Raw genomic sequence first — 21,847 nt, forward strand, 5'->3', positions numbered from 1 at the left:
TATGCAGCCATTATGGAAAACAGTATGGAGTTTCCTCAAGCCAGTTATTTTTTTCTTTTTAAAATCTTTATTGTTGAAAATATTCCATATGCCCCCCTTTTCCCCCCATTGACCGTTTCTAGCCTGTGGCCCGCTCCCCGCCCCAGGCCTTCACCATCCTATTGTCTGTATCCATGGGTTATGCATATATGCATACAAGGTTTATCTCCTCCCCCCTCTTCCTTCTGAGGTTCCACAGTCTGTTTTATTTTAATGAGGAGTCCAAACACCACAGCAGTAGCAGTGACTATTAGCAATATCATAGAATCTTCTTGTTTATTAAAAAATAAATCCTCTCTTACAAAATCCACATTTTACTTTATATGCATTCATCTCATATGTTTTTCTTTCCGTGAATTTCTGAAACAAGTGTAAGGATTGACATTTCCTTTCTGATCACTGGCTTAGCACTAATGCTGTACCAGTAAAGTCTAGGTCATGAATGGTTGAACTCTCAAGAAGCTTTGGGAAGGGAAAAAAATTCTTGCCAACTACTGTATCTCCCAACCTTATTGCTAATCCAGAAATATGGATCGGGAGAGGCTTCAAAATTAAACTTCAACAGTGCATAGGACTCCTAACACAGTAGGTGTGAATATGGAGGTGTCTTGGGCAGACTGTGAGGTTTGAAACTGTCCCATGTCTGCTCAGTCCTTTTATAAGCTGCAGACTCTGCAGACGACCTAATAGTGCCACTTGGAGCATCTTGTGTTTTCTTTTCTGTTTTTCTTGTGTTAAAGTTCTAACACATTGACAGATTTTAGCAGCAAAATCTCTTATAGCACTAATGCTGAAATTAGTAATCCTTCATGCTATTGGAACCTGGAGGACAGACTTCTCCAGTGAGATTAGCCATGGGCTTCCAGCTTTCACAGTCCCTGAGATAGTACATTATGCATATCCAGTTTGGCACCCAAGACAAAAATACTTCTCTCAAGTTTTTGTAGTATTGTTTCTATTTACTTTGACAACTCTGCCTCTGGTTGGTTGCTTTGTACATAGTTATACTGATGCTTGAATTATGTGCTAAGTAAATCTCTAGATTTTTTTTTTTTCTGATCCATTCTGTAGGTGAAGGTCCAGAATTTCCCAAAGGCAAAGAAGGGTCTCTGAATTTCTTTGTGAGCATTGAAGCAGTTTGGGGATAGTAGATGGCAAGTGTGGGACTTTTATGGGTTGGGCTTGTTTTCCCCAAATATATTTTAGTTATTTCTCTGAGGAGCTATTGTTGCCTGCACCACATAATGTGTTAAGAATACAGAAGCTTTCAGGGATGGATGTTCTCTGGAGCTTTGAGATCAGTCTGCAGCCTGATTGTATGGGTGTGTGGGTAATGGGTTGCCATGAAAGGAAAGAATGCATGCCAAGGCCAGCACGTGGGATGTGTTCAGAAGATGATAGTGTTTATTTTAATTCCAGTGCTAGTTTCTCCGGGATCTGGAGTGAAGATTTGTGATTTCCTTACTCCCTCTTCTCTATTACACTCTTGACTTTGGTGCTCAGTTTTCACTTCTATTATTCTGACTGTCTTGGGCAATTCCTGTCTTATTTCTCAGTGTGTCAAATGTTTGCATTCTTGGATTCTTAGATTTTTCTTTGAGAAGAGGCAAATTTTTTCTCCTTCTGTTTGCCTTTCTTCTCTGTTTAATCTTTTACTCCAAGTTCTTAAATTTTTGTTACAATAAATAAATACCATATATCCACCCTAATCTTAGGTTAAAAAAAAGAAAGAGAGAGAGAAACTTTCCTTACCCATCATGTTCCTAAGGCAGGCTTGTTATAGGTCATATTCACCAAATGAGTTCTTACAGATTCAAAGGAAAACTAACTAATTTAATTTTCTTCTGCTTTTTCTCTAGTGCACAATTCCATTAGGCTTATTTGTCTACATTCGTGGAAATGCACAGCTTATTGGATAAACTGAAAAAGATAATGCAGCCATTTTAAAGATAAAACTAGTGAAATTTTTTCTCCCTCCCCTAGCATCTAAGGCTAAGGGAAAAGTTAATGAAAAAATGCAAATGTTGAACTTTTGGTAGTTTAGTTCTATTTCTTAAAATATACTTTGTGTTGGTTTAAAATGTTTTATTGAGTAATAAAATTGGTTAACAGTATTCCCACATGGGGATTTGTTCACATTAGCACATAACAGAGATAGGGAAGGGATTGGGTTATTCATATCCATGCTCTTTCTCTCTCCTCCCCCTCTCCCCTCCACCCCTACCTTTATCGCACCTCCTTTTCTGTCCTTCTCTCCATCCCTCTCTTTACTATTCATTTTTTATTTTATATCTTCCACTTACCATTTTGTCTCTCTATAATCCCTTGAAAATTACAATCTGAAAAAAGCAAAGATAAAAAGAAAACTAAACCATTAAATAAATATTTCTTTCCATGAAATTCAAATGAGTTCCTCTTTCCAGATCCTAAGAAGCCTACTTAATTAGCTTTTTGCCTATATCCTGTTAAATATCTCTAATAGGTGCACTGTGTCCACACCTCGGGCTCATTTACACTGTGTCCATGTTCTCAGGCAGCTAGTTGTGCACTCCCATTTGACCCTCTTTTATTCCTGCAGAGAGAAGTTTCATAACTGCTTATCTTTCCAATTTAGCAAGATGGTCTATAAAGTTCTGTGCTAAACAGATCACCTACCATCCACTGGGTAGTTATTTGCTTTTTAATTTGTTGTCATTTCTTGACCTGAAAAGTAAATATCATAGGGAAGAGATTTTCTCTTTATTATTCAATCCCATATCCTAACATCCAGCAACAGTAGCTGGCACACAGTAAGTGCTCAGTTAACATTTAATATTTGCTGGCTGAGTCGGTGATCATTTGTGTGTGCGGGTGGTATTTCTCTTTTAGCCACGTTTGTTTTGGTTTGGTTTTTGAAGCAAGAATAGTTTACAGGGAGGGCTTTTTTTATATTTTTAAAAATCTTTATTGTTGAAAGTATACAGATTTGCCCTCCCCCCTTTATTTCCCCCTTGCCTCCTAACACCCAGTTCCCACTGTACCCCAGGCCTTCACCACCCTATGTCTGTGTTCATGGGCAATGCAAGTATGCATATAAGTTCTTTGGCTAATCTTTCCCCGCACCCTCCTTCCTGCCCCCTTTCTGTCTGAGATTCATCAGTCTGTTCCATGTTCCCATGCCTCTGGTTCTATTTTATTCATCAGTTTATTGTGATCATTAGATTCCACATATAGATGAGATCATGTAGTATTTGTCTTTCTCTGACTAGCTTATTTCACGTAGCATAATCATCTCTAGGTCCCTCCATACAGGGAGGAATTTTAAAGTTCATGTTGCTAAATGCAGTGTTTTAAGGTTAGACTCCATGTGTGAATAGGTAAGAGCTCTTTTGTCTTTCTCATCACTATACCAAGGTATTTTAGTCTTCCCTTCTAAACTGCACTGTAAACTTCTCTAGATGTAGGTTTATGTCCTCTATCTTTTGGGTTCATTCCTCACAGTGATTAACACAATTTCTTATACCTTATAGGTGTTTATTAAATCTTGATTAAAAGCAGACTTACCCAATATACCTACAAGGTTAAATATATAAGCAGAGAATTTGAATGAATTACATAAATTTTACATATTATATCATTTTCATATGATTTATGTAAATATTATAATTACATCCTTTTGTGATATTAACTCCAAATATAATTTCATAAGTTTAAGGCATATTTTTATGGCAGGTTTTAGGTTCTATGTACTTGGAGGTGGGAAAAAAGCCTACTACTGTTCAAAATTCATTTATTTTCTCCAAATAGAAAACAGCACTTAAATATTTATCTTTAAAGTTGAAATGACTATTTATTATGGAAACACTGGGTTCTGATGTGTTAGTAATTATTTGCCCATCTTACCCCTCTGCATACTTGATTCTGCATAGCATCGGTTTTCTCTGAAACACAAGATGTCTTCTCATTTGATTTGCCCTTCAGGTTGAATAGCAGAGGTGGTGGAAGGTGATCGCTCCCTCTGCAGGGCTAGCGGTCCCACGGGCAGGACTGCTCCCTGAGACAGTAGCCTCTGCTTAGGCTCACTCGGGACGCAGTGTTTAGCCTTTCAATAATTCTTCCTCTCCCAAATAAGCAAGCGCTGCTGGGGCCTTTGCTGAAGTCAGTAGAGGAGAATCTATAGCTCCACAGATCAGCCAGAGGGAAGGTTCTCTAAGAGTAACAAATCTTTTCTGTTGCAACATGCTTTTTCTAGAAGCTTTTTGTCATTCTGGCAGTAAATGTTTTCCACTCGCTGCCTTAGCAACAAGATCTGAATTCACTTCCCCTCCAGTGTGGTTTGATTATAAGAGCACTAACATTGTACCCAGAAACTAGAAGAAAATTTCATACTGGGGAAACCCACAGATATTACCTGCTTTTGGGTTAGAGAATTATTTATGTACATTCATAGTATGTCCTTGAGAAGAAAAGTCCAATGGAAATTTTAGAAATGATGAATCCAAATCCCACATGGTCCCAAGTCCCTAGTAAATGCTATAGCTAAAGTTTTTGTTCCGTCACTGCATCTGGCCACAGCTGAGAACAGTTTTTCTTCCTAGAGTTCTCTGTGGCCACCTCAGAGAGAGAGCCAAAATGTTAGGCATCCCTTCTCATGCACAAGTCTTAGGCTAACTCTAGTTTTCTCAAGAGTCTTTGTTTAACCCAAGAATATGAAGTTCACTTTGAGAACAAAACTTTGTTTACCAAAGAATAGAATTCTGATGGATTTTGGCTTTAGCTGATCCCATGAGAGCTCATTTAAATATTTCTTACGGAATTCAATTTGATCTTGTTGTAGAAACTGCTACACATAGGCTTGTGCTCCACCAGAATCAAAGACTAGAGAATAAATATCAAGGGTTTAAAGTAGGAATGTACAAGTTACTGTTTGTTTCTGTTTTCTTTAGGATGTTAAAGTTATAATGTTTATGACTTAGAAATTAAACCTGGTAGCATCCTGATAAGAAATGATGGAAAGATAGGTTAAGAATAGGAATTTGTACCTTCCCAGAGCAAGCAGGGAATGCAGTAAAAGCTCCAAAGCAAAATGCCTGTAGGCCACAGTATTATGATGTCCACCGTTAGGAAATCCTGTTTTCCTTAACCCTTTGAGTGCCAACCAATATCCTAGGAACTGTGCTAAAATTGCCAAGGCATTTTTGCTGATTTTACAGCAGTTTAGGAAAAAAATTATAAATCGCAAGTAAATGAAGTTACATATTCAAAAACTTAAGGAAACCTTTACTACATTTGTTTTCTGCACTTAGGTGCCATCTGTCAATAAAGAGTGAACTACTAGCATCTAATAGTGACACTGCAGGAAGAGCGCGATCGCGCTCCCCGGCACTCTAGGGCAGGGGTCCTCAAACTACAGCCCGCGGGCCACATGCAAATACAAATATTATATTTGTTCCCGTTTTGTTTTTTTACTTCAAAATAAGATATGTGCAGTGTGCATAGGAATTTGTTCATAGTTTTTTTTTAAACTATAGTCCGGCCCTCCAACGGTCTGAGGGACAGTGAACTGGCCCCCTGTTTAAAAAGTTTGAGGACCCCTGCTCTAGGGGTTAAACTTCTAGGGTTCGCACAAAAAGGAAACTCTTCTGTGGGTGTGGGTTGCTGGACCAAATATGGGCAGAGGATTCTTGCCTTGCCTCCTCATGCATAGCTGCATCAGGTCAAGGGTATTGTAAATAGGCTTTTCTAAAGATTGGGGCCTTGAAGTGGGAAATACTGTAGAGCCAGGTCATCTTCTTACTGTGGCCCTCAGTGCCTTCGCTGTTATGCCCTAGAGCAGTGGTCGGCAAACTGCGGCTCGCGAGCCACATGCGGCTCTTTAGCCCCTTGAGTGTGGCTCTTCCACAAAATACCGACTTCTGCTCATGGGCCACGAAGTTTCAATCACACTGTACGTGCGTACCCGCACGTGGTATTTTGTGGTATTTTGTGGAAGAGCCACACTCAAGGGGCCAAAGAGCCACATGTGGCTCGCGAGCTGCAGTTTGCTGACCACGGCCCTAGAGCAAGGACAAGACCCTGCCTGTGTTCTTGAAGTCTGCCCCTGGGCCTGCCTCCTTACAGATGCACCATTTTAGCAGCCACAGTTAAGAATTCTTGCCCAGACAACCAGTTTTCTCAAAGTTCAAACAAAGACCTTCTGTACCCAATGATCTACTCTTTAAATTTCTATTTAAAGATATCCTACTCTGCCAAGCCCTGAATTAGACATGTTACATGCTTACCTCATTTAAATATCCTATAAGGTCTCTGTTACCGACCTTACTTTATAGAGAAACGAAAGCTTAAAAAGGTTTAAAGCATTTCCCCCAAAGTGACACAGTGAATTAAATGATGGGGCTGGGCCACAAACCTGGCTCTGTTAGACTCTAAAGCACATTCTTCAAAACTCCATAGTGCCTTTCAATTTTAGAGTGCCAACCTTGGAGGTTTTAAATTTCATTTGATTAAAAAAGACAGAACCTGTTTTCACCCACACTATTACAGCTCCTAGAAACTTCTGCATTGAAACATCCTTTTCTGAACTATGTTCAGGACCCAGTCTTTGTCAGTAACTAGAAGACAACTAACATAGGGAAGGGAGGAGAATTTTGGAAACAGACTGTTACACCAGGGATCATGTGGACAGCATTCATCCTCACAAGAAATGGCCAATCTGTTGCATATCTGCCTTACTGAGCACTGTTAAAGGTTTAATTATCTTTCAACTGTCTGATCTGCTGTTGAGGACCTGGAGAGAACAAAGGGTAGCTATTAGATTTTTCAGCAGCGCTCTCTCTGAACACAGATGAAGTCACGAGCTGTCACTGCCCCGATTACCAGGTTAAATCAGAGTCTGACTGTGCATTGGAGAGATGGTGTTGAAAGGGAAAAAATTAATCTTTAACTTTGCCTCTTATTCAAAAATTTGTGACAGAAAAAAATATGGTAGTTACTTCTCTGGTTTAAGTGTTATGACCCAGAGCAAGTTTTGCTTTGTTTTTCAAGAAAAATAAAAAAGTGAGAGAGGACTCTTTCCCATCCCCATCCCTTGGCTTTTCAATATCTCAGGTAATAACTTCCCTTCTGCCTCGGGAGGCTCCATTGTGAGTCCCATTAAGAAAATCTGTGCCACCTCCCTCCTCCTGGAGACACTGCTCATGGATCAGGGGCCCCCTCCACTTGAGCTGCACAGGACCTCGAAGTTTGCAATGTAGAGCTGCGGGCCACCTTGCCGGTCTCGAAGTTGGGGGATGAGTTGAAGCCTATTTGCTAGTTCTAGTCGAGATCTTCTTCAGTGAAGGACAGAGTCCTATGCCAGCAGCTCCTTGCTGGAGAAAAGCAGCATGGTTTCTTGACTTTGTTACCATTTTTTAAAATGTGTATTTGAATAGGGACTTTATGCCGTTTTTGTAAATTATGCTATAATTTTTTGGAGACTTACAAAGTATTGTAGAACTAGAATAATTAAACTTGTTATGAGCATTACATAGAACAGGCTAATCAAGAAGTATACTATACAGTGGTGAATTGCTAATTTGACCTCAGGATTATGCAGCAGAGATAACATTATCTTCATTTATATAGAACTTTTTATCTGGAGGCATCTCTCGTGCTTTTCCAGCCATATGTATTATCTTGTTTGTTATCTCAAACACTTTCATTAAGGCTGTGAAATTTATTCCAGTACAATTTTTATTTTCAGTTTCTTATAATTAGGGAACGAGGGAAAGGAAGGTTGCATATTTTCTCCAATTCCTGACATTTGCACCAGGGTAAATTTTGGAAAATGACTATTACCTAAACTTGGAGAACTTAGTTCCATATCATGTTTTAAAAAGAGGGAGAGGGAGGGGGATCATTACCGCATCCCTTGTCAGTGGGACTGTTAACCTTGAGAACTGCCAAGGGGAAAGGCCCTGTTAGTTGCTGTCAGGCTCCTCTGCCTTGCGCAGTATTAGGAGAGCTGTCTCTCCTCTGGTGGAGGCTCGACCTAGGGAGCAAGAGAGTGGTCTGATCAAATTGCACCAAACCACATCCCCTCCATCCCCTCCACGCTGCAGATAGCAGCACTCAGGCTGTCACGACCACGAGCAGCTGAAAATGCTATGCTGGTTGTGTTTCTGTGGTTTTAAGGAAATGGACAAAATTAGATTCAGGCCCAGGTGCCAGCCTTAACACACCCCTTCCCTTCCAGAAAGCCCAGTATCACCGCTAACAGTAAAGAACAATGCAATCTGTTCTACCCACACCATCTAGAATCTCTTTTAAAGGAACCCACCCAAACCCAGGGAATTCAGCACCTTCTGTCTGCCTTGAGGGCCAAAGAAAATAGATCAGGGCCAGCTTTTTGCTTCACCAGAGGGCTCTGGTGACGGACCAGTTGCCCTGGCGCTCCACACGGGAAGCACAGTGTCTCCCGCAATGGCTGTGGGCATGCTGAACAGCCAGTCCAGGAGATGGCATTCTATTGGTTATGAAGATGAGTGACCAGCTCGTGTCAAGGAACAGATGGCCAAATGAGGTGCACAGGGAACGCTGTGAGATTCAGGCTTGCAGAAACAGGAGGGAAAATAGCCCATGATATAAAACCCCCAAATCTAGTCTCCTTAATGAGAATTTTTAAAATCGGCATTTATGTTACACAGTTAACTTGGAGTGATGAGAAATATAAGGAAATTACCGAATTAGTGAACAGCGATTAACTCAGAAGTAAAATTGTATCATCTAACTTGAAGGTTGCTTTACACAGTGGAGAGAGGATATTGCTGAACCCTGGCCCGGTCTGTCATCTCCTAATTGAAATCTGTGCGTTTAATATGCCCTGTCCTACAGAGTGGATAGTTCATAATTTGGGAGAGTGTCATCAGTTAATCTAGTTATTTTTCCTGGTTCTTCCTTTGAATTCCAGTAAGAATGTGGTACATTCCCCCTGTGGCACTCAGAAGAATGAGTTTGTCTGTTCATTAACCTGTGAACTGTCAGGTCCCTTTGGAGAGTGAAAGGAGCAAGTCACTCCAAGGTTAATGCTTGTTTGTTGGAGGTGAAGCCTCCAGGGAGATACTGAGGGGGAACAGGCCAAGATGCTCAAGACCTGCCCTGTGAAACTCTGCACTGTGTGCAGATGCCAGATCCCTGTGGGCCGGAGGGAGGTGCAGAGCAGGCTGGGTCACCTCTGCGGATCACTTCCTCTGGTCAGGAGAAGGCTTCCCAGCAGTAAAGGCGGGGGCGGGGGGTGGGGAGGTGTGGAGTGGGGGAGTAACTTCCCAACAACGATTTGGGAGCAGTACTAAAATACAAGAAACTGTGAGTGTTTTCCAGTGGTTCTGTGGATATTTCTTTTAAGCAAGAAAACAATATTGATTTCATGTATTTGTCTCCAATGGATGAAAACTTTCATTGAATTTGAAAGTGTTTGATTTTCTATGTGTTTGTACACCTGTGTACGGGCACATTCCTAACCACAGACAGAGATAGAAGTAGTTTGTTATTCTCCAGCGTAAATGTCTCATGGATGTATAGTTGTACTGACGTTCAGGATTTGAGCTGAACAGTACATGGTTTGATTTTCTAGGTAAATCAAATCTTAAGTCCTGCTTAATTCTCTGGAAAGTGCTATCTTCCTAATTTTGTTGTAATTCTTTTAAGGCTCAGTTGGAGCTAGCCCTAAGGAGCAGGTACAGGGTCTGAAGTCAAGTTCAAAGTCTCCTTTAGTCCAGGCCCTGGTACACTGTATGTTTATGTAATATGTCTTACTCTGTTATTTTTGGATTGGTTGTGACGGAAGCTCATTTTCTTCAACAAACTTTCTTTTCTTTTTACCCCCAGATATATTCGAATAGTTGGGACTCACAACACAGTGAACAAGATTTTTCACATTGTGGCTTTTGAATGCATGTTTACAAACCAAACCTTCACTCTCGAGAAGGGCCTGATAGGTAAGTATTACAGCTACATTTTGTACATCTGCTTAGATATTTTATTTTCAAGTATTTCTTTTATTCCCTTGCCTCATCTCTTAATCAGCTTTGACTAAGAAATTTGGTTGGTTTGAATGCCTTAAGGTTGAGTGACACAGGGGAGGGCTTATATTTTTAGAAGAAGTCAAAATAATACCAGTAAACTTAAAAGAATATCAATATTTTTCTAGTAGTTAAGAATTGAAAATGTTCTAGTGATTCGTTCAGATTTGCTATGTGGGGAATGCTTATGACAGCCAGGCAAAGCCTTTCATGCCGAAGGCTTTTCTGTACTTAATGGTAGTAAGATCAAGGAGGAGGTCTGTATAACAGTGATCCAGTCTCATACTTTCCAAGGCTATGCACGTATTTTTGGCTTTGCTTCGGTATGAATGTATGTTCTTTTCAGCCCATATTTGCCCTCTTTAGCCAAGTTCACCTTAAGAAAGTGGTTTTAAATTTGTTATGGATTTGAATAAGACCAGAGTAACAGAATTGTCATTGTGAAAGACAGGTTACCTTGTGGGAAGTACTTCCTGATTGATCTTTCCAAAAGGTATATTTTAAACTTTGGTTATTTGTTTGGTTGCTTTCTGTTGTGTGTTGTATTTGTTTTAGGTGCTGTATGGTCTGGCATTGTGTACAGTCCCACCAGGTCTTGGCATTCTAGATGTCACGAGTAGCTTTTCCTTTTTGTTCCTTTTTCCTAGGCCCACAGGTTTTTACTCAGCTCTCACCAGGATCATGGTTTGACTAATTAGATTCTTAAATCTGTGCCTTTACCATAGCCTCATGGAACATGCATGCAGGGGGTTCAAGAGGGGGATGAGATGTCCCTGCAAAGTAGAAGTTTTTGCCTTCACAAAGGACTCACTTCTCCTCCCCTTCTCAAGTCCTGTCCATGCTGGGACACAGCATAGTGACAGAGATCCTAAAATCATGGCAGTGACTAGATGGGAAAGACGAGTGTAACCTGCAAATGCTTTCTAGTTCTTTGGTCATCCGTCTACATTTCCCTAACACCAGCTGTGCCCTAAATGTAATCCTTTATCATGGAAATATAGGAGAGTAGTATTAATAAAACAGTAGGAGTAGAAATTATTCCAACACATAGAGAACTTTTAGAGCTCAACTAAAATAAATAATTTGGTTTTAAATTTGTTATGGATATGATTTTTAATATAAATATAAATAATAATTTTAGTAACTTTTAAGAAATTTGAAAACTGACAGTGCTGAAGCCTTACCTAATGTTATCAAGGTTTTTAATTTTGTGGGCTGTGTGGAATATTGGTGATGGGGCTATAGGGAGTGTTCAGGTCCTCTCCAGGTTCTTTCATAGACTTCAGACCTCACTGTGTGTGGTTATGGCAGTCCTCCCTGGGAAGAATCTTAGAAACAAGACCACCTTCATAGTCTTAAGATGTGTAGCATTTGTCTACTCATTTCCACCCAGTGCACTGCAGTTTTGAATGTGCTACATAGAAGGTGCCACCTACTTTAAAAAGGACCCCATTTTTATTGGAAAAAGAACAGGTTTGTGGACACTGTAATTATCGAAGAAACAGGCTAATCTGGCATGAGAGGCTGTTACAGGAATTAAACTCAAGGATTACTTGTAGTGAGGGGTGCTGTTCTTGGTCTGTGTTTTGTCTACACTGAAGTCGTCAGCATAGTCTGAAGCCATGATAGTCTCAGGTGTGTCAGGGGTGAGAGATGACTGCAGAGATGCAAGAAGTGTTTTTGGTGTCTGGTCAAACACTTTTCGTCGAGCCCGTTCTGTGGTGCTCACAAGTCTGACTGCAAAGAACACTGCAGTCATCTGCCTGTCACCCCCCTCAGCCAGATGGAGCAGTGGTGCAGGTGGGCAGGGGTGTGGTGCACATATGGGCAGGTGGCCTGCAATGGGATCCCATCTGGTCCTCCTCCTGCTATCTTCATAGCTCACAGCTGCCCCGTGCTGGGCAGACAGGGAGGTGTGTGAGTCCTGAGGGTGTACCTGTCTGACATGTGGCTCTGCTTAGTTGAAAGGGGTGTTTGAAATAGTAATTACCAGCCTTCCATGTGATAACTTCAGGTAAATTTCGGCAGCACACAGGTCTCAGCCAGCCACTCTACTGGGGGCTGGGAGAAAGGAGTGGCCCTGTAAAGGGGACAAAGTGAATGTCAGAACCACCCAGAGTTACTTTTAAATTATAGCTAACAACCGCTTATTCCTTCCCACGTCCTGTGAAATGTGCACTCCTCCCTCGAGAACCGCTGGTACAAACTCCAGGTTCTCATGAGGGAAAAAGAGCAAAACTATTTTTTATCCTCCCAACATTGGTAGCATACTATATGCTATAGATACTTTCTTCACCTTGCTTTTTTGTACTTAACACTTACCCTAGCACTAGATATATAGGAAGATATTATTGATTCCTTTTTATAGCTGCATGGTATTCATTAGTGTATATACACTGTAGTTTATTCAACCAGTTATATATTGATGAACCATTTGGGTTGTTTTCAGTCTTCTGTTACTAGAAATTGTGCTGTTGCCTTGTGCATAAGTCTTCCTGTTTTTGCTAATATATTTTTGTGATCCTGAGAAGAAGATTACATGATGAAAGGGTAAATGCATGGATAATTTTGCTAGATATTTCCAAATTCACCTCCATAAGGATTGTACCATTTTAAAATTCTCATTGGCAGTGTATGTGGCACATATTGTCAAACCTCGGATTTTTTGCCAGTTTGATAGGTGAAAAATTGTATCTCCATGAAGTTTTTAACTGCATTTCTCTTATGAGAGAAATTGAGCATCTTTTCATATGTTTAAGGGCCATTTGCATTTCTTTTTTCCTTTTAAATAGCTCTTCTTATGAGTCTTGTAGATGAATAGAGAATATACAGTTAGTAAGACTTGGGGGAGCAGTAAGCACTTCACACTGATATTAGACTGTGCTATTTAGCATTACATGGGGCTCGTTTCCCTTCTTAGGTGTCCTAGTTCTTCTAGAAAACATAAGCTCTCGTAAGTCCCTCTCCATCCTTATCCTTGGCTCTACCTCTGCTTAAGAGATAGCAACTATAGAGCATGGAGCTCTAGGCTCAAAATTCAGGGCTGTTTAACCCTTTCATCGAATAAGAAGCAGCTTCCACTACCAGAGTTAGACCATTAGGTGTTAGCTCTGTGTCTGCCAGCATGCACCCATGAAGACCATTGGCTTTTATGTTCTAGGTTCTTGTTAGTAATTGAGTAGGGCAACAAAATAGGCAGCCTAAGCACAGGAACTCTGTGTTGCTGAAGCCCTGGAAACAGTCACTGCTGCCACCATGGAACTGTGCTGTCTCAACAGGAACTGGAGCCCATATTCATCAGCCCCACTGTGCTACCTACAGTGCACCAGAGCAGACAGAAATGTTTTCTTCCTCCTCCCATCTCCCAGTCTCACACCAGTTTCTTCCATTGGCAGAACTTCACTAAAAACCAAGCTGGCAAGCTTGGGAACTTGTTTTCAGAGCTTTAGCCTCCAAGAGCAAGGGAGGGAATGGAGCTGGAAGCTGACAGACCGAGAACTGGTTGTGAAAGGGCTCCAGACATCAGGAAACAGGCCTTGTGATTCAAAGGAGCTGGAGAAGCACGGTGGCCAGGCATGGAAATACGTGGAGCTGAGAACAGCCGGCATAGGCACAGGCTGAGTGCAGAGAAAGGCTAAATATTTAGTTGTCTTATATTTAATAAATACCCAACTTCGTGAAGAATGGTAATTTGAGCTGGGCCTTGAAGAATTCAGTAAACAATCCAGAGCATTACACAGTGCTAATTTACATAGCAACAAAATGGCACCACTGGGTCCCCTGGGAAAAGCTGGAGGCAGAAAACAAATAGGTGTTCTGTAGTTGCTACTGTCATCTAAAAGTATTTTAAAATTGTAACAGTGTGTTTATAATTCTGTAAAGTTCCTGGTAAAGTAAACAGAGTTGGAAATCTGTGCTGTGAAGGGCTTTTGAAATCTGTTGAATTGGGGATATGACTTTTGTGCTTTGCAGCCGTGTTTAAAACTGCGTCCTCCGGAGCAGAAACAAGAGATTTGGGCCTGGGGGAGTTCACCAGAGGTTGAAGGGGTAGAATGTGGCAAAGAAGGGTGCTTGCTGGAGTAGCAGAGCGGCCCTGAAGACCTCCATGCAGACAGTTTCCTAAAATGGCACTATTGAGGCTGGACTGGTCCAGACCAAGAGGCTGTACTTTCCAGCCTGTTTCTCTAACCAGATCTCAAGGCTGGTTCTAATTGTCAGTGAAGCTTAACTTCTTTATCTACTGTAAATTACTTGGCATTAAGCAGACATTTATTAAGAGGCTGCCAAGTGTATTTTAGGTACTGGGGATAGAAAAATGCACAGGTCTTTTCTGCCTTGGAGAATCGTATGAGCTAATGGGAGAGAAAGACATTTAAACAGAAGGTGACAACATAGCAAAATAAATCATCTACTGGGAGATTTCAGCACGGAGAAACCATAGGAACACTGAACAGGGGCACCTAAGCTGAGTTGGGGGTGTTATCATGATAGGGTTATGAATGGGCCAGTCCATAAGCAGAGGAAGAAAGTGAGGGTCAGGGGAGAATCATACAAAATGGTCAGCATGTGGAAAGACATACTTATCTCTGACTGTGCCCCTTCCAGTGGACCATCTTGCATCTGGTGGGGGGTTGAAGTAGGAATTACAGTTATTTGTAGTCTCTCACTCTTCCTCTGGAGAAAATTAAGCATTATTTTCTCACAAGATCTTAAGAGTGTTACAAAACTGTAGGTAAAGTAAGTACCTCACAATAATGCGTACAGAATATATTTGTTTGCCTGCTACTCTGAGGAACTCATGATCTCAAATGAAAATGGCTGCAGTTCCTACGTGAGGGAGAGGTGGCGGATGATTAGACAGTGATTTCCCATAATCATTTAGGATTCTTGGTTTAATGTAGTCCTTTGTGTGTATTTAAGTTTCATTATCTTTCATACCTGTTTTTTGTTTTTATTTTTGTTTTTTATTTGTTTGAGAATAAAGACTGCCTGAAAGGCTTTATTGCTCTTATTTTTACAGAATTTACATATTTTATAGTATTAGATGTTTTGGACCCTACTTACATTTCCCCTTGTCTAGCAGGGATATAGCAGGGTGCGTGTGTCCAGGTAAATGTAAATGTACACAATTTTTTTCAGTTACAGTTGCCATTCATTGTTATTTTATACTAGAGGCCCGATGCATGAAATTCGTGCAAGAGTAGGCCTTCCTTCCCCCAGCTGCCGGCACTGGCTTCCCTCTGGGACTTGGGACCTGGGACCCGGGCTTCCCTCACAGCCCTGGCTTCATTCAGAAGGATGGAAGGATGTCCGGTCTAATTAGCATAGTATGCTTTTATTATTATAGATTAGTATCAGGTATACACCATAGTGGTTATTTATATAATTTAAGAAGTCTAATACCCACCTGACACCATATATAGTTATTACAATATTATTGACTGTATTCTCTATGCTGTACTCTACAATGCATGACTGTTTTGCAACTACCAATTTGTACTTCTGAATCCCTTCACCTTTTTCACCCAACCCCTCTCCCATCTGGCAATCATCAGTTGTTCTCTGTAGCTCAATCTGTTTCTGTTTTGTTTGTTAGTTTATTTTGTTTATAGATTCCACATATAAGTGAAATTATATGGTATTTGTCTTTGTCTGACATATTTCACTTAGTATAACACATTCTAGGTCCATCCAATGTTGTTGAAAATGGTAAGATTTCATTCTTTTTTATGGCCAAGTAATATTCCACTGTATATATGTACCACACCTTCCTTATTCACTAGTTTATTGATGAGCACTTAGGTTACTTCCATATCTTGGCTATTGTAAATAACATAGAGGTGCAAATATCTTTTTTGAATTAGTGTCTTGGATTTCTTGGGATAAACAACCAGAAGTGGAAATAACACAGTTGTTTTTATATTTTTATTATTATTTTTAAATATTTGTATTGATTTCAGAGAGGAAAGGAGAGGGAGAGAGAGATATAAACATCAGTGATGAGAAAGAATCATTGATTGGCTGCCTCCTACACACCCCACACCAGGGGATCGAGCCCGAAATCCAGGCATATGCCCTGACCGGGAATCGAACTGTGACCTCCTGGTTCATAGGTTGACGCTCAACCACTGAGCAACACCAGCCGGGCAACAAAGTTGTATTTAAATGTGGTATTTTGGAGTATATATCCAACATTATACAACAATATCACTTTCTTACCAATTATGCTTCTTCGAATTCACATTCTGCATAACCAGGTTATTAATGGACCGGGTATTTCTCTGGTACTGACTATGAAAAATGATCTAATGGCCAAGGAAGTGTAAAATCTAACTTTGTGGGCCTAGTCCCTAATTTACTACCTCAATCCTCCACCCCAAAATCTGGTAGGTAATTTTTTAATTTAAATTTTTAAGTATTACAAATATATATTCTTATTTCCCCTTTTTTATTAAAATATATAGCATAGCCCTAGCCAGTTTGGCTCACTGGATAGAGCGTCAGCCCTCGGATTGAAGGGTCCCAGATTCAATTCCTGTCAAGAGCACGTACCTCGGTTGCAGGCTTGATCCCCTGCCCTGGTCTGGGTGTGTGGGAGAGGCAACCAATCTATGTGTCTCTCTCACATCGATGTTTCTCTCTCTGTGTCTCTGCCCCTCCCTTCCATTTTCTCTAAAAATCAGTGGAAAAATATCCTCAGGTAAGGATTGACAACAACAAAAATATATATAGCATATATTCACATATATCTTTTTTAGTCAACAGTGCTTTTACTGATAAATACGAAGCATTCTCATGCCTTTTTACATTTTTAAAAAAATATATATTTTATTGATTTTTTTACAGAGAGGAAGGGAAAGGGATAGAGAGTGAGAAACATCTATGAGCGAGAAACATCGATGAGAGAGAGACATCGATCAGCTGCGTCCTGCACACTCCCCACTGGAGATGTGCCAGCAACCAAGGTACATGCCCTTGACCGGAATCGAACCTGGGACCCCTCAGTCTGCAGGCCGACGCTCTGTCCACTGAGCAAACCAGTTAGGGCATGCCTTTTTACATTTGTGCAGTAGTCCATTGACTGGCGGTGCTATAGTTTACTTAACCAGCCCCCTTTGACTGGCATGTAGGTGTTTCCAGACTTCTACAATAACAGTTCTGTGATGACCCTTTTGCAAAGAGTGAGGTTTAACCAGAGACGGTTCCAATAAAGCCTAAAACAAACAAACAAAAATACCCATTGTAAGTCCCAGGAACAGCTATATAATTTACAAAGCACAGTGCAGAATGAAAATGTGGGACCTCCTTGTTCAAGAACAGGGGAACAGTGCAGTTAAAAGTAAAGCTCTGACCGGTGAGGGCAGTTGGTTGGAGAATTGTCCCATACACCAGAAGGTGGTATATTCGATCCCCAGTTGGGGCATGTGCGGATGTTTCTCTTCCTCCCTCTCTCCTGCCCTCCCTTCTTTCCTCTATAAAATTAGGTGTGTTTTTTTGTAAGTACTTAAAAAAAGCTTTTTTCTTGATTTTGCAGTCTTTTCAATTTGGCATTGTGTTTTTACTTGTTTAATTTTCTTCTAAGTAAAGAGAAAAAAAGAAACATTTAAATTATTAGCAACAATTTTATCATTCATCTTTATATTGTGCAGTGGAAGTTTTAAATGCAAATATGGAGCATTTATCTTATATGCAGAATCACCAAATTACAAAATTCACATTTGGTAGCTCATATGTGTGTGTATTTAGTTCTTACCAAAACAATGGAAATTCTGCACAAAACTAAATTGTTGGGTGTGGGGTTTTTTGGTATTTATTTATTTATTTATTTTTATTGAATTTTGTTGGGGTGACACTGATTAACAGTATTGTATAGGTTTCAGGTGTACAATTCTGTGACACATCATCTGTATACTATATTATGTGTTTATCACCCCATGTCAAGTCTCAGTTCATCACCATTTATCTCCCCTTACCCTTCTCCACTTCCCCCCACTTCCCTACCCCAGCAATCACCACACTATTGTCCATCTCCATGAGTTTTGTTTGTTTTTTCTCAATCCCTCCATGACCCTTCCCCAGTAGACCTGTCCCCCCAGCTGTCAGCCTACTCTCTATGAGTCTCTCTCTAAAACTAATTATTTTGCCCTGCCTGGTATGACTCATTTGGTTGGAGTGACAACCTGTATACCAAAAGGTCATGAGTTCAATTCCCGGTTAAGGCACATACCTAAGTTGTGGGTTCAATCCCTGATCAGGACACATACAAGAATCAACCAGTGAATGCATAAATAAGTGGAACAATAAATCAATGTTTTTACACCCCCTGGCCTCTCCCCCCCCCCCAAAAATGAATAAATACATAAAAGAATTTTAAGACAGACATTAAGTGTGGTGTCTTCTGCACGTAAGGCCTGTCTGAAAGCACAGGCTGTGTGCCATTGAAGCTGGTCCTGATTACCACTTCTATTTAACACTGGTCTGGAAGCCCTGACTAGGGAAGCGGGGAAGAGGAGGGAAGGAAGAAACAAGGATGGGAAAAGGGAGGAACAAGAAATAAGTATGATACATATTGGGGAAAAGGGATAAAATATCATTATTTGCAGATGAATGCACTGAAGAATTACGATTACTAGTAAGAACTCTAAGGACTATAGCCAGATACAATCATGTATCCAAAAATCAGTGGTTTTCTCAAATACCCACAATAACCAGTTAGAAAGTATAATGGGGAGTGGGATGGATTCATTCATCATAGCAATAAAAACTGTAAAATATCTAGTAACTATCCATGAATTTTACTTCTCCTTTATACCTAGACCATCCCTGTCCATATTATCAAAGGTCATCCATCCCTGAACCACCTTATGCCATTAGAGTTGGGATAAGTGTCAGAAGTGGGAGGCAGAAGAATGATGTGAGCTCATCAATTGTGTAGATATGAAGCTAGCATGCCAGGGAGGCCAGCTAGAATTTTTTTAACCATCCTCCTCCCTCCCCACAAACAGTAATATCTACCTGGGAATAAAGTTAATAAATCCACAGGTTCTAATGTAAAGAAACCATAAATCTTTAAGAAGCAATGAGTAATGGAAAGATATTCCTGGATGAGAAAATTTAATATAGAAAATGTGTTGGTTCTTCCCATCTTAATCTACCAATTTAGTGTAGGACTTACTCAGACACCCACTTGTGCTTTAAAAAAATAAAACAACTTTGACTAAGTTATTTAAGAAATTTTCCAAGAGAATACGTAAATGGAAATCCAACTCCCACCAAAATAGAAAGCAAAATTAATGAAATGAGAGGTCTACTACCACCATGTATTAAAGTTAGTACTACATACTAAAGTGTATGGCATTAATGCAGGAATAAACTGGCAGATAAAATAAGCAGTCATCCAAACTCTGAAATATATCCCAGGATATGTAAGGATATAGCACAGGATAAAGATGACATTTCACATCAGCTACTAACTGAAGGGTAATATTGCAAATGGTGCTAATATATCGAAAACACTTAACATAAAGTTCTTTCCTTATACTAAAAACCAAAATAGTTTCCTGTTAAGAGTTAGATTTTACAATGTTATTTCAAAAGAACTGTAGAGAATTATTAATAAGTATTCATCTAATCTCAAGGTGAGGAACTACTTCCTCAGCATAAAGGCAAAGACAGAAACCATAAACAGAATTCAAAGGTGTTTGACAAACTGGGAAAAAATAATTACAACATACACGACAAAGAATTATTTACTTTAATATATGTGAAGTACTATCAAATACTTAAGAAAAAATATGAATTCCCAGTTAGGAGATATGTGTACAAAAAGCAATTTCTTTAAAAAGAAAGAAAAAGGAACAGAATAGTCAATAAACTTGAAAGAGTTTGGCCTCACTAATAGTCAAAGAAATGCAAATTGAAACAAGATACCGTTTTTTGGCTTATCTTATTGGTAAATATTTTTAATTAAAATTATTTTATTTACATAATAATCATTTCTCACAAAGAAAACAATACAGAAATACATACACTAAAATAAAATATTTCGGTTCAAATTGCACTAGCCTAGTTATTACTAAAATTGAGTATCTATTATGTTTCTTGACCATTTTTACTTTTTTATGAAGTACGACTTCTTAATTTTGGTCAACTTTTTTTTCTTGCTTGTATTTTTATTATTAATTTGTAGATTATAGATATTCATTCTTTGCTTTTGTATATATTGCAAATATATTCTCCCAGACTGTTAGTTACTTTTTAACTTTGTTTATGTTTGGTTGTGTAGAAGCTTTTTATTTTGACTTAGTTACATCTGTCAGTCATTCTTGCTTCTGGATTTTGTGACTTGTTTAAAACTCCCTCCCCCAGCCCTAACTGGTTTGGCTCAGTGGACAGAGCGTCGGCCTGCGGACTGAAGGGTCCCAGGTTCCATTCTGGCCAAGGGCATGTACCTTGGTTGCTGGCACATCCCCAGTAGGGAGTGTGCAGGAGGCAGCTGATCGATGTTTCTCTCTCATCGATGTTTCTAACTCTCTATCCCTCTCCCTTCCTCTCTGTAAAAAATCAATAAAATATATTTTTTTAGAAAAAAAGTTTTAAAACTCCCTCCCTAGACCAAAATATAAAAATAGGTTCTCTGTAGTAGTTGTCAGTGATAATTATTATTTTGTTATTGTTGTGTATGTGTTTTTAGCAATTAGCTCTTTAATCCATTTAAATTTTATTCGGTCTTTGGTCTGAAGTAGGAGTTGGCCTTTTATTTTTAAAAAATGTGACCAATTGTTTTGAAATTCTTTATTGATATTTTATGTTTCCCTCATTGATTTAAAATCATATATATCATGGATCTGTATATCTATTTTAGATTGTGTCACATCATTTAAATAACTACAGCTTTGTAATCTATTTTGCTGTGTGGTACTGCAAATCCATACTTATAGTTATTTTTTTTTCTAAATTTTTTAGGCTATTCTTTCAAATTTTCTTTTCCAGTGAACTTGAAAATCAGCTGTCAAGTTTCATTTTAAAATCCTGTTGGCAAAGATGTTTTAAATGAAAATGCTTAGTATGGGTGAGGCACTGAAAGGCAGTGTCATTTACTGCTGAAATATGTGTGGTGTAAGTTTTCTGGAAGGTGATTTGGCAATATGTATTAAGAGTCGTAAAAATATTCCTTGATCTACTACATCTGCCTTAATAATTTATCTTAAAAAATATTCATGGAGAGCATTTCTTCTAATGAATGTTCAGCACAGTGTTATTTATGATAACCAACAAAGGAGAAGGACTACAAATGTCCAACAATACGGACATAATGAAATGAATGATGGCACATTCACACATCACATTTCTGTATAGTCATTTATAACAGGGAAATGCCCATAATATAATATAAACAGAAGTAGGATACCATCTTTACAGCCAGATTGATGCCAATATTTTAAAATTAAAGATAATATATATTTTTAATAGGTACAGGTATTAATTTGCTAGGGCTGCCATAAAAAAAAGAAAACAAAAAAATAATCCCCCTACACACACACACACACACTGGGAGGCTTAAACATCAGACATTTATTTTCTCCCAGTTCTAGAGGTTGAAAGTTCAAGATCAAGGTGTCAGCAGGTTTGGTTTCTCCTGAGGCTTCTCTTTGGCATGCAAATGGCCACATTCTCCCTGTCCTCACAGGGCTTTTTTTCCATGGGCTGCCATCCCTGAAGTCTCTTCCTCTTAGAAGGACACCAGTCCTATTGGATTAGGGCCCCTTCCT

General features: G+C 39.5%; 1 protein-coding gene across 3 annotated transcripts in view; it reads left to right on the forward strand.

Moving 5' to 3' along the window:
* Positions 1-21,847, forward strand: part of BTBD9 (BTB domain containing 9) — a 428,978-nt gene that overhangs the window by 271,125 nt on the left and 136,006 nt on the right. For all 3 annotated transcript variants that reach the window (XM_023744579.1, XM_023744580.1, XM_023744578.1), the window contains one exon: positions 9,883-9,992. In XM_023744579.1, coding sequence (XP_023600347.1) covers positions 9,883-9,992 — 110 coding nt within the window. The remainder of the gene's footprint in view (positions 1-9,882; positions 9,993-21,847) is intronic.

This window comes from Myotis lucifugus, unplaced genomic scaffold (assembly GCF_000147115.1).
Source record: "Myotis lucifugus unplaced genomic scaffold, Myoluc2.0 scaffold_477, whole genome shotgun sequence".
Lineage (NCBI taxonomy): Eukaryota > Metazoa > Chordata > Mammalia > Chiroptera > Vespertilionidae > Myotis > Myotis lucifugus.